Below are 14030 nucleotides of genomic sequence, written 5' to 3'. Positions count from 1 at the left end.
TTTTAATTTCATTGTATGGTGTTTTGGTGCTAGCTTCTTGAGCTCCTTGTATATTTTGGAAATCAGACCTCTGTCAGATGTGGGGCTGGTGAAGATTTTTTCCCATTCTGTGGGTGGTCGTTTTGTCTTACTGACTGTGTCCTTTGCCTTACAGAAGCTTCTCAGTTTCAAGAGGTCCCATTTATTAATTGCAGACCTCAGTGTCTGTGCTTCTGGCGTGATGTTCAGGAATCGTTCTCCTGTGCCAATTTGTTCAAGGGTTGTTCCCACTTTCTCTTCTAAAAGATTCAGTGTGGCTGGGTTTATGGAGAGATCTTTGATCCATTTGCACTTAAGTTTCGTGCATGGTGACAAGTATGGATCTATCTGCAATTTTCTGCATGTTCGAATCCAATTGTGCCAGCACCATTTGTTGAAGATGCTATCTTTTTTCCATTGTATGGATTTAGCACCTTTGTCAAAAATAAGTTGTTCGTAGGTGCGTGGGTTAATATCAGGGTTTTCAATTCGATTCCATTGGTCTATCGGTCTATTTTTGTGCCAATACCAAGCTGTTTTCAGAACTATAGCTCTATAGTAGAGCTTGAAGTCGGGGATGGTGATGCCTCCAGAAGATCCTTTATTGTAAAGAGTTGTTTTGGCTATCCTATTTTATTTTTCCATATAAAGTTGAGTATTGTTTTTTCAATGTCTGTGAAAAACTGTGTTGGGATTTTGATGAGGATTGCATTAAATCTGTAGATTGCTTTTGGTAGGATTGCCATTTTTACTATGTTAATTCTGCCTATCCAAGAGCACGGGAGATCTTTCCACTTTCTGGTATCTTCTTAATTTCTTTCTTTAAAGTCTCAAAGTTCTTATTGTACAGGTCTTTCACTTTTTTGGTTAGTGTTACCCCCAGATATTTAATGTTGCTTGTGGATATTGTGAAAGGTGATGTTTCCATGATTTCTTTCTCATTGAGTTTATCATCTGTATACAGTAGGGCTACAGATTTATTTAAGTTAATTTTGTATCCTGCTACCTTGCTGAAGTTGTTATCAGCTGTAGGAGTTTCCTGTTAGAGTTTTTCGGGTCACTTATGTAGACTATCATGTCATCGCAAATAGTGAAAGTTTGACTTCGTCCTTTCCAATTTGTATCCCTTTGATCCCCTGTTCTTGTCTTATTGCTCTAGCTATAACTTCAAGTACAATATTGAAGAGGTATGGAGAGAGTGGACATCCTTGTCTTGTTCCTGATTTTAGAGGAAATGCTTTGAGTTTCTCTCCATTTAGTTTGATGTTGGCTATTGGTTTGGTGTATATCGCATTTATCATGTTTAGATATGTTCCTGTTATTCCTGTTCTCTCCAAGATCTTTATCATGAAGGGATGTTGGATTTTGTCAAAGGCCTTTTCAGCATCTAGTGAGATGATCATGTGGTTTTTCTTTTTCAGTTTGTTTATATGATGGATTACATTGATGGTTTTTCGTATATTGAACCATCCTTGCATCCCTGGGATGAAGCCCACTTGATCATGGTGGATGATTTTTCTGATATGTTCTTGGATTCGATTAGCCAATATTTTATTGAGTATTTTAGCATCAATGTTCATGAGAGATATTGGTCTGTAGTTCTCTTTCTTATTCTTATCTTTGTGTGGCTTGGGTATCAAAGTGATTGTAGCCTCGTAGATAGAGTTTGGCAATATCCCATCTGCTTCTATTGTGCGGAACAGTTTGAGGAGTACTGGTATCAGCTCTTGTTTGAATTTCTGGTAGAAATCTGCAGTGAAGCCATCTGGTCCTGGGCTTTTTTTGGTTGGGAGGCTTTTGATGACTGCTTCTATTTCATTAGGGGTTATGGGTCGATTTAAACTGTTTATCTGATCTTGATTTAATTTTGGTAAGTGATATTTATCCAGGAAACTGTCCATTTCCATTAGATTTTCAAATTTTGTGGAGTACAGATTTTCAAAGTATGACCTAAAGATTCTCTGGATTTCCACAGTGTCCGTTGTTATATCCCCCTTTTCGTTTCTGATTTTGTTAATTAGTGTGCTCTCTCTCTGCCTTTTGGTTAGTTTGGCTAGAGGTTTGTCTATCTTGTTGATCTTCTCAAAGAACCAACTCTTTGTTTCATTGATTCTTTGTAATGTTTTCCTAGTTTCTACTTTATTGATTTCAGCTCTCAGGTTGATTATTTCCTGGCGTCTACTCCTCCTTGGTGAGTTTGCTTCTTTTTGCTCTAGTGTTCTCAGTTGTTCTGTCAGTTCTCTAATGTGACTTTTTTCTAGTTTCTTCATGTGGGCACTTAGTGCTATGAACTTCCCTCTTAGGACTGCTTTCAGAGTGTCCCATAAATTTGGGTATGTTGTGTCTGCATTTTCATTAGAATCTAGGAAGTCTTTAATTTGTTTTTTATTTCTTCCTCAACCCAGGAATGGTGCAATTGGGTGTTATTCATTTTCCAAAAGTTTGCAGGTTTCCTGCCATTTGTATTGTTGCTGAATTCTAGCTTTAATGCATGGTGGTCTGATAAGATACAGGGGGTTATTTCAATTCTTTTGTAATTGTGGAGGTTTGCTTTGTTGCCTACTATGTGGTCAATTTTGGAGAAGGTGCCATGTGGTGCTGAGAAGAAGGTATATTCTTTTGAGTTTGGATGGAATGCTCTATAGATATCCGTTAACCCCAGTTGGGCCATGACTTCTTTCAGATCCTCTGTTTCTTTGTTAAGTTTTTGTCTGGTGGTCCTGTCTAGTGGTGTAAGGGGGGTGTTGAAGTCTCCTACTATAAGTGTGTGTGGTTTTATGTGTGGTTTGAGCTTTAGTAATGTTTCTTTCACAAATGTGGGTGCCTTCGTATTTGGAGCATAGATGTTCAGGATTGAGATTTCATCTTGATGGACTTTTCCTGTGATGAGTATAAAATGCCCTTCTTCATCTCTTTTGATTGATTTTAGTTTAAAGTCCATTTTGTTAGATATTAGGATTGCTACACCTGCTTGTTTCTTGAGGCCATTTGATTGGAAAATCTTTTCCCATCCTTTTACTCTGAGGTATCGCCTGTCTTTGGAGTTGAGGTGTGTTTCTTGTAAACAGCAGAAAGATGGATTCTGTCTTCGTATCCATTCTGTTAGCCTATATCTTTTTACGGGTAAGTTAAGGCCATTGACATTTAGGGATATTAATGTCCATTGTTCGTTGGTTCTTGCTTGGTTTGGATTTATTTTTGGTGGTGTCATTGTGTGTGGATTTTGCTCTCCTGCTTCTTTTTGTGTTTGGCAATATTAGATTATCTATTGCCTGTGTTTTTGTGCATGTAGTTATGTTCCTTGAGTTGGAGTTTTCCTTCCAGAACCTTCTGTAGTGCTGGATTTGTGGATATGTATTGTTTAAATCTGTTTTTGTCATGGAAAATCTTGTTTTCTCCATCTATAGTGATTGAAAGTTTTGCTGGGTACAGTAGTCTGGGTTGACATCCATGCTCCCTTAGTGCTTGTAGTGTATCTATCCAAGACCTTCTGGCTTTCATAGTTTCCATTGAGAAGTCAGGTGTGATTCTGATTGGTTTGCCTTTATATGTTACTTGGCCTTTTTCCTTTGCAGCTCTTAATATTTTCTCTTTATTCTGTAGATTTGGAGTTTTGAATATTATGTGTCGGGGGGACTTCTTTTTGTGGTCCAGTCTGTTTGGTTTCCTATAAGCTTCTTGTACTTTCTTAGGCATATCCTTCTGTAGGTTGGGGAAGTTTTCTTCTATGATTTTGTTGAATATGTTTTCTGTACCTTTGAGCAGTGTTTCTTCTTCTACACCTATTATTCTTAGGTTTGGTCTTTTCACGGTGTCCCATATTTCCTGGATATTTTGTGTTAGGGATTTGTTGGTCTTGAGGTTTTCTTTGGTTGATGAATGTATATCCTCTAGCGAGTCTTCAATAGCTGAGATTCTCTCTTCTGTCTCTTGAATTCTATTAGTTATACTCACATCTTTAGATCCTGCTCGTTTATCCAACCTTTCCATTTCCAGCATCGCTTCATTCTGTGTTTTCTTTAATGTGTCTAATTCAGCTTTCATGTTTTGAACTGTTTCAAGAGCTTCCTTCACTTGTTTGGTTGTTTTATCTTGGGTTTCTTTAGCTTCTTTAAGAGATTTGTTTATTTCTTGAATATTTTGGTTTGTCTTTTCCTCCATATCGTGTAATTTTTTGCTTACTTTTTCTTCTATTTCTTTAAGGGATTTTCTTGTTTCCTCTTTGAAGGTCTCTATCATCTTGCTCAGATAATTTTTGAGGTCCATCTCTTCTTCATGCACTGTGTTGGGCTTTTCAGATCTTGCTGGAGTGGAGTCCCTAGATTCTGGTGGTGTCATATTGGTCTTTCTGTTGTTGAGCGGGTTCTTATTCTGTCTTCTTCCCATATCTTTTTCCAGTGAGTGCAGGTAGGATCTCTCTATCTCCTCTTGTTACTCTGTAGTGTGTGTGGGCCAGGAATTCAATGTCCGAAGCTCTGGATGGTTTTGCCTCTCCTCGTAGCCTCCTCACTCTGATGGCGTTAGGCCTCTTGGTGGATCGGTCGCCGGGAATGGAATGAAGAGTGGCCTGTACCCAGATTCGGGGAGCTCCTCCCTGCCTGGACGTGTCTGTTTCAAGCAGGGACGAGCCTGGAGGGATCTGGGTGGATGGCGCTTAGGACAAGAATTGGGTAAAAGCAGGGGGTGGCTCACCTGGTCTGCGATGAGTCCACGGAAAGGGAAGGAAGAGTGTCCTGAACCAAGCCAGATTCAGGAAGCTCCACCCTGCCTGGGCGTGTCTGTTTCAAGCAGGGCCGAGCCTGGAGGGATCTGGGTGGATGGCGCTTAGGACAAGAATTGGGTAAAAGCAGGGGGTGGCTCACCTGGTCTGCGATGAGTCCACAGAAAGGGAAGGAAGAGTGTCCTGAACCAAGCCAGATTCAGGAAGCTCCACCCTGCCTGGGCGTGTCTGTTTCAAGCAGGGACAAGGCCTGGAGGATCTGGGTGAATGGAGCTATTAGGACAAGAATTGGTAAAAACAGGGGGCTCACCTGGTCTGCGATGAGTTCACGGAAAGGGAAGGAAGAGTGTCCTGAACCAAGCCAGATTCAGGAAGCTCCACCCTACCTGGGCGTGTCTGTTTCAAGCAGGGACGAGCCTGGAGGGATCTGGGTGGATGGCGCTTAGGACAAGAATTGGGTAAAAGCAGGGGGTGGCTCACCTGGTCTGCGATGATCCACGGAATGGGAAGGAAGAGTGTCCTGAACCAAGCCAGATTCAGGAAGCTCCACCCTCCTGGGCGTCGTCTGTTCAACGAGGACGAGCCTGGCAGGGATCTGGGTGGATGGCGCTTAGGACAAGAATTGGGTAAAAGCAGGGGGTTGCTCACCTGGTCTGCGGTGAGTCCACGGAAAGGGAAGGAAGAGTGTCCTGAACCAAGCCAGATTCAGGAAGCTCCACCCTGCCTGGGCGTGTCTGTTTCAAGCAGGGACGGGCCTGGAGGGATCTGGGTGGATGGCGCTTAGGACAAGAATTGGGTAAAAGCAGGGGGTGGCTCACCTGGTCTGCGGTGAGTCCACGGAAAGGGAAGGAAGAGTGTCCTGAACCAAGCCAGATTCAGGAAGCTCCACCCTGCCTGGGCGTGTCTGTTTCAAGCAGGGACAAGCCTGGAGGAATCTGGGTGAATGGCGCTTAGGACAAGAATTGGGTAAAAGCAGGGGGTGGCTCACCTGGTCTGCGGTGAGTCCACGGAAAGGGAAGGAAGAGTGTCCTGAACCAAGCCAGATTCAGGAAGCTCCACCCTGCCTGGGCGTGTCTGTTTCAAGCAGGGACAAGCCTGGAGGAATCTGGGTGAATGGCCTTAGGACAAGAATTGGGTAAAAGCAGGGGGTGGCTCACCTGGTCTGCGGTGAGTCCACGGAAAGGGAAGGAAGAGTGTCCTGAACCAAGCCAGATTCAGCCATCATTTTTGTTTTGAGAACACTTAAAGTATACTATCTCACAACTATTAAAATATAGCATATTGTTATCAACCATATTTATCATGCTCTCAGTAGACCTCAAGACTTCAGAGAGTCCATGCCTCTTTCCAACTGCAGTTTTATATCCTTAAACCAATCATTTCCCCATTGTTAAAAGTCCCACATTGAAGCCTAATAGCCACAATTCTGCTCTCTGTTCCCATAAGTTTATCATTTCTAGGTTACACATAAAATTGAAATTGTGTGACATTTGTCTTCCAGTGTGTCACTTATTTTTTTTGGCAAGCATATAACTTTACTACTTACTAAAGATGAAATCAAATTTGCATGCACAGGTGAGCACTCACTGAAACACCTTGGATTCATCACATATTTGAGTTTCAATTAGCATATATATATATATATACATATATAGTATACATATATATATAGAGAGAGAGAGAGAGCAATAATGGCAATATGTTATGCATCAATAGCAGCAACAGCTTTTCCAGGTTCTGCAGTCCTTTGAACAAAATGGTAGAGACATCCAGCACACTCCATTTTAAAAAAAAACAAAAAACAAACAAAAACAACAACAACAACAAAGTAAAAAAAACAGACTCCCAGAAAACAGCACAGTTCTGTTACTCTTGTGGTACTTGGCACCATTTTTTTTAATTAGTTTCTCAATCATCATCTGGGAGGAAACCATTCTGAGCAACATCATTAAAAACAGCTCTGATAAATCATGGTCACTACTATGTATCATAAAACAGGTCCACATATGAGTGAGTACATATCATGTTTGTCTTTTTGTGATTGGGTTACCTCGCTCAGAATGGTTTCTTCTACTTCCATCCATTTTCTGTGAATTTCAAGATTCCATTGTTTTTTTCTGCTGAGTAGTACTCCATTGTGTAAATGTACCACATTTTCTCTATCCATTCTTCAGTTGAGGGGCATCTAGGATGCTTCCAGTTTCTGGCTATTACAAATAATGCTGCTATGAACATGGTTGAACATATGTCCTTGTTATATGAATGTGCTTCTTTTGGGTATATGCCTAGGAGTGGAATTGCTGGATCTTGTGGTAGACTCATTCCCATTTTCTTGAGGAGTCGCCATACTGATTTCCACAGTGGCTGTACAAGTTGGCACTCCCACCAGCAGTGGAGGAGTGTTCCTCTTTCTCTGCATCCTCTCCAGCATAAACTGTCATTGGTATTTTTGATTTTAGCCATTCTGACAGGAGTAAGATGGTATCTCAAAGTTGTTTTGATTTGCATTTCCCTGATGACTAAGGATGTTGAACACTTTCTCATGTGTCTTTCAGCCATTTTAGATTCCTCTATTGAGAATTGTCTATTTAGTTCTGTACCCCATTTTTTAATTTGGGGGACTAGCTTCTTGAGTTCTTTGTATATTTTGGAGATCAGCCCTCTGTCAGATGTGGGGTCACACACATCAATTTTTAAAAGGAAAATTATACAAAAGAGCACATGTTCTTTCCTCTTTCTTCTTTTAACCCTTTCATAGTTCAAGGGACAAACAAAATCACTCTCTGATAATACTGTTATTAGTCAGCTGTTAGTCTCATCTGCATGAAGTAAAACATTTTTATCTCTTAGTGAAGGGATCCCAAACGTCAAAGAGCTTGTGAGGTCAGATATGCAAACCCATTGCCTACAGCCAGCTTTTTCATCACACACCAGCTCCAAAATAACATCACAAAAACATATTATTAATTATGAAAGCTTGGCCTTTAAGCTTGTCTCGACTAGCTCTTACAATTTAAATTAACCCATTTATATTAATCTATATTCTGCCATGTGTCATTACTTCTCTTCCAACTTGTAACTCCTGTTTCCTCTCCATGTTCTGGATGGTGACTCCACCTTTCTTCTTCCTAGAGCTCTCTGCCTAGAAGTCCCACCTATACCTCCTGCCTAGCTATTGGCCTTTCAGCTCTTTATTACACCAATCACAGCAATACACCTTCACAGTGTATAAAGATGCCACAACAATTGCTCTTAATATATTGTCCTACAGTGAAGTGAAGTCTGGGTTGCCTCTAGCTCCCTATTCACATAACATGGATGACAAAGGTATGCACACGACAGGGAAAGCTAACCATTGGAAAAAATGTGGTTCTTTCAATTATGCTTAGGGCTTCTTGGGACACGTCTTGTATCATCATGTTGAAGCAACATCCAATTGCTGCTTTTTGAAACAACTTGGGAGGCCTCCACGGTTATTCCCTCAAATTCTCTTCGATACAAAGACAGACACATAAAATTCCTGTTTGTCATGAGCTTGGGCCCCAACTTGTACTGTCGACCCAGCCAGATGTGCAAGCAATGACAGTGGTGCAGTGTTCCCCAGTTCCCTGCCACTGCAAGGACTTCCCACACACACCAAGCTGGAAATCCACATAGCTTCACAAGGAAGCAAATCTCTGATTGCTAAAAAGTGCTTAAGATTAGCATCAGAGCTCCTTTTGTGGCTAAGTTCAAAACAATACACTGTTTTGTGTGCTTTCATCTACAAAGTCATAGACAGGACATGTGGTGGAGAGTAGAGCACTTGAAGCTCCCACCTGGGTGGAATCTGGCCAATTTTCCACCTCTAACTCCAGCAGACGAGCTCAAACCAGCCTGACCCTTTCCCCTGGCAGGTTCTGAACAAAATGCCCATGCCCATGAATTCAGATGATGTCAGAGGTTCTTGGCTGATTCTGTCCTTTGTTTATGAAGCATCTCAAGGCCATCCAAAATTAGAATTCATTTTCTGATACTGTTACTTTGTTTCAGATTACATAGATGAACAGCAAACCCATCCAAAATTTAGTATTTACTTTCTGATACTGCCACTTAGTTCCAGATTACATAGATAAAAATGTTAAGGAGAAACTCCAAAAATCTTAGCAGATTTCAATAGCATTAATAATAAGCAGGCCATGAAGTTGCTCTGGGGAGGTGAGCTGCAGGCACCCTCCCTACATACCAGACAGGTTCCAGGGAAAACCAGGGCTCTTGGCCAAAGGGCCTCTGGTTTTGAACACCTCTCCACTCTCAGGCAGCACTTAGTTTGCTTAGCGGTTGAGTGCTTGGCCTTGAAGTGGCTCAAGTGAAAAGGCTACTCTTTCAGCAAGCCCTTTATCATAAAGTTGTTCACTGGAATGTTCCCCTTTTCAGATATAAATGAGTGTGCTCTGAATATCCATATGTGCAGCCTCCATGCCAATTGCCTCAATACCCCAGGATCCTTCAAGTGCAAATGCAAGCAGGGATATAGGGGCAATGGACTTCAGTGTTCTGGTAAGTAGCATTTGGTCATGACAGTTTTTCTATCTTCCCCACAAAAAAGCGTTCTTTCCAGATCTCTTTCTCTCTGTCTCTGTCTCTGTCTCTGTCTCTGTCTCTCTCTCTCTCTCTCTCTCTCTCTCTCTCTCTCTCTGGGGGTGAGAGACATCCAATGAACTCTTCAATTATAGTAAATTTAAATTCTAAGTGTATAAGCCAGACATCCAATTAGAAAATGTCACAGCTGTTAATCTGGAATAACAAGAAAAGAGATTTCCCATGAGTACTATGTATAAAGAGACATTCTAGAAGATTTCTTCCTTAAGGAGAAACCCAATCTGACTAAGGTTCCATCATCTTATGGTACTAGGGTATTATTCCAAGCCCTTAGGATATTTCACACCCTGGAAAGAAGCATGGGCAATTAGATACCTACCATCTCTTATTACTTCAGCTTGGAAGTGGCAGACTTCAAGGGCCAAAATAATGATGATGGTAGTGGTAGTAATTAATGATGGTGGTTGGTGGGGGTGGTGATGAACACTATGAACCCCAGAGAGTACCTGGAATACCTGCCAGGACAAGCTATGTATGCTCACAGAGCAGGCCATCCTCTAGTAAACAGAGTCCTATAGTGTTTAAAGTCAACTAGCCAGCACAGTGACTCATGCCTGTACTCCCAACACTTAAGAGGTGGAAGCAGGAAGATAAGGATTTTATGGTCATCCTTGTCTGCATAGTGAGTTTGGCCTGGGCTTCATGAGGTCAAGATGAATAGTAGTAATTATGATAAAATAATAATTAACATCAACTTCTAGATTTATCTTTCTTTTTAATATTTTATTTTTTTATTATGCATGCAGCATTCTGCTTCCATGTACATCTGCACACCAGAAGAGGGCACCAGATCTCATAAGGGATGGTTGTGAGCCACCATGTGGTTGCTGGGAATTGAACTCAGGACCTCTGGAAGAGCAGTCAGTGCTCTTAACCTCTGAGCCATCTCTCCAGCCCCTAGATTTATCTTTCTTGTAATCCTGGCCCATTGTGTGACTAGACTTGCTTTTGTTTTGTTGTATTGTATTGTGTTTTTGTTTGTTTGGTTGGTTTTGATTTTCATTATTATTACATTATTATCATCATCATCATCATCATCATTATTATTATTAGTGTGTGTACATTATTATCATTATTATTATTATTATTATTATTAGTGTGTGTGTGCGTGTGTGTGTGTGTGTGTGTGTGTGTGTGCGCGCGTGTGAATGGTGTTTGAGGGGCATGCATACCATAGCATACATGTATACATGTGGAGGTCAGGAGAAACTTTCTGGAGTCAGTGCTCTCTGTCCACCTTTTTGTGGACTCTGGAGATCAAACCAGGCTTGTGCATCAAGAGCCTCTAATGAGCTGAGCCATCTCACTGGCCCTGTTGGTTTGATTATTTGTTTTGAAAAAAAGGTCTTGCTATGTAGTCTTGGCTGCCTAATACTCACTATGTAGTCAAGGCTAGCTTTGAACTGACTACTATCCTGCCATAGCTTCCTGAGTCCTGGGACTAGAGGCATGCCCTGCAACACCTGCTATAGACTTCTTTACTGCCCTGTCTCAAGTATCTCCTATGCCCTTTGGCACAATTCTCATCAGTATGGCTGTAAATCATATTCTGACCTGCCTCATATCCTGTGACCCCACCCAGCCAAGTCTGCTGATGACACACAGAATATCTTCTAAGCTGTGCAAGACTAAACACTATGTGCCATGACAGACATTCAACAGCACACACATAAAAGGTTCCTGGTATCCAAGTGGACTGTGGCTAGGTCCATTCCATGAAGAACTTTCAAAAGAATCGATTTTGAAGAAAAATGATGATGAGAAGCATAAATTGTGCCTGGAAATGTTTTTTAAAATGGGACATAGAGCTAGCCGGTGATGGCATACACCTGTAATCCCAGTTGGGGGGGGGGCACAAAAAGCAGGGGGATCTCTGTGAGTTCGAGGCCATCCTGGTCTACAAAGTGAGGTCCAGGATGGCCAGAGCTGTTATACAGAGAAACCCATTCTTGAAAAACCAGAGGAGGAGGAGGAGGAGGAAGAGGAGGAGGAAGAGGAGGAGGAGGAAGAAGAGGAGGAGGAGAAGGAGGAAGGGGAGTAGGAGGAAGGAGAGAGAGGAAGAGAAGGAACAGGGAAAGGGAAAGGGAAAAGGAAAGGAAATGGAAAGGAAAAGGGAAGGGAAGTGAAAGAGGAAAGAGAAATGGAAGAGAAGGGAAAGGGAAAAGGAAAGGGAAAGGGAGGGAGAAGGGAAGGGGAAAGGGAGGGCAGGGCAGGGCACATGAAACAAAAGTAGCTCCTCCAAAGAAGACTGAGGCCAATGAGTAGAAAGTCCAGTCTCTTGCAAAGCTGACTAGGTAATTTTTAAGAGTGGATCAGGAAACCTCACAGAGTCGTAATGGCAGAGGCATGGATAAGTATCCAGAGGGCTTTTGAGATGCCCAGGTCTCTGTGTCCCAGAACTCATTCTCCAGTTGATTGAAAGGTCTCTTTTGAATTAACTCTTTTTGAGGGGGGGGGTCGAGACAGGGTTTCTCTGTGTAGCTTTGGAGCCTGTCCTGGCACTCGCTCTGGAGACCAGGCTGGCCTCGAACTCACAGAAATCCGACTGCCTCTGCCTCACGAGTGCTGGGATTAAAGGTGGGCGCCACCAACGCCCAGCTTTGAATTAACTCTTAAGAGAATGGAAAAGAGTATGTCTCTATTCTTCAGAAAGCTTCCTGGTGGGTGAAAATCTTGGAATCTTTCTGTTGATTTAAAAAGTCATGGTTCCACTGAGAACCCATTCTGTAGTTTAAATCATATAACAGACTAGATAAAAAAAAAGAATTAAAGAAAGAACCAAAAAAATAACTTAAAGAAAAATATAAAAAACAAATATAAAAAATATTAAAAATCCCATGTTTTACCAGGGAAAACATAGCCTTCTGTTGATGGGCCTCAACAAAGTCCTGCTATGTCTGCCCTCCTTCCTTTCATATGGTATTTTAAATCTGAACAAAGGGGGAAATCTCAATACTCTCTCTCAAGCCATTCTGATACTTAGCCCTTCTTTTATCTATCACTGTTTTTCACTGACAAAGTTAGTGTGTTGCCAGGGACATAGGAAGTACAGCCAGAAGTGGCCCATCAATGATGACTCTCAAACCTGATCATTTTTAAATTTATTTTCTTCATTCTTTGACAATTTCATACACGTATCTAATGTATTTTGGTCATTTTGACACCCCCTCCCATTAGCCTCTCATCCCACTCCTGCTGAACGCCTTTATCCAAAGTCTCCCTCCTAGTTTTGTGTCTTTGTTGTTTTGTTTTGTTTTTTCTTAGGGTGGGTGGTGACCTACTGAGTTTAATTAATTAGAGTTGCTTGCATGAGCATGGGGTGAGGGTAGTTATTTACTGAAGCAGGGCAGTTTACCAGTATCTACACCATTGAAGAAAATGACTCCCCCCCCCATTAACCATTACCTACCAACAGCTCCTCAAAGAAGATGGGGCCTCATAAGCCTCTCCCCTCCATTCGTAATGGAATGTTGATAGGATCCATCTTGTGCAAGTTACCATAGCTAGCATGAGCTCCTGAGTGCAATATCCATGTTATGTTCAGAGGACAGTGTTTCACAGCACAACTGCTCATCCTCTGGTACTCATAGTTTTCCATCCCCTCTTCCATGACATTCCCTGAGATTTGGAGGAGGGTGTTATAAAGTTATTATTTGGGGCTGATTCTGGAAACATTTACTTCCTGCATTTTGACACTTCCAAAATGTTTGATTGTTCAAGAATGATCTCAACCAAATGGGAATTCTCCTGTCTTGCTTTTTGGTTTAGTTATCCCTGAAAACTCTGTGAAGGAATTTCTCAGAGCACCTGGGACCATCAAAGATCGAATCAAGAAGTTACTGGCTCACAAGCACAATATGAAGAAAAAGGTGAAGCTGAAAAATGTCACCCCAAGACCCACCAGTACACACACCCCTAAGGTTAACTTGCCTTTCAGCTCTGAAGAGAGCATTTCCAGGGGCGGAAACTCTGATGGAGAGCAAAAGAGGACGGAAGAGAGAAAGGGAGAGGGGCTGGAGGAAGAAAAAAGAGACAAAATCCTACAGAATGCGATAGAACAGGAGCGAAGCCTTCGAGGAGATGTGTTTTGTAAGTATTGCTTTCGTTATTCTAGCATTTTACAAAAACAAACATGATTCCTCATGAGAAATCAATGAACAAGAGTAGACAATTCCTGCCATAAGAAAGATGGCTTAGTTCCCTTTCAATATACTGATTCTGAAACATACAAACTTTTTATTTAAAAACATTTTATTACAATCACTTTATTAAATCACAAATAAAACCATCACACAGCAACTTTGAGGAGGCCACTCAAACATTTGTGCAATCCCAAACTATACACCTCAGTGAGCTCCTATATACTTATCATGGCCATTCTGAAGCTGTAGAGCTTCACTTGGGGTTTCACTACCAGTTACATTTTTATGCACCTATGCACCACCAAAAAGGAAACAACATAACAGAGTTGAAACTTGGAAAAAAAACTATCTATCCTCTTTCATGACTCATTTCCCTGTAGTCTGTCCTTTATCATCACCTGTCCTTTTGCCTGTATTCTGTCCCTTCTCATCACCTAATATTACCTTCTCTTGATCTTCTTCCTAAATGCTATACTACACCAATACTCACATGGGTTGACATATATGCA

General features: G+C 41.5%; 1 protein-coding gene across 1 annotated transcript in view; it reads left to right on the top strand.

Moving 5' to 3' along the window:
• The window catches only part of Egfl6 (EGF like domain multiple 6), a 72336-nt gene that overhangs the window by 45424 nt on the left and 12882 nt on the right, over nucleotides 1-14030 (top strand). Inside the window, exons 7-8 of the mRNA XM_035449812.1 lie at nucleotides 9155-9277; nucleotides 13148-13468. Of these exons, the coding sequence (XP_035305703.1) occupies nucleotides 9155-9277; nucleotides 13148-13468 (444 nt within the window). The remainder of the gene's footprint in view (nucleotides 1-9154; nucleotides 9278-13147; nucleotides 13469-14030) is intronic.

This window comes from Cricetulus griseus, chromosome X (assembly GCF_003668045.3).
Source record: "Cricetulus griseus strain 17A/GY chromosome X, alternate assembly CriGri-PICRH-1.0, whole genome shotgun sequence".
In the NCBI taxonomy this organism is placed as follows: domain Eukaryota; kingdom Metazoa; phylum Chordata; class Mammalia; order Rodentia; family Cricetidae; genus Cricetulus; species Cricetulus griseus.
This window is presented reverse-complemented; position numbering and strand designations above follow the sequence as displayed.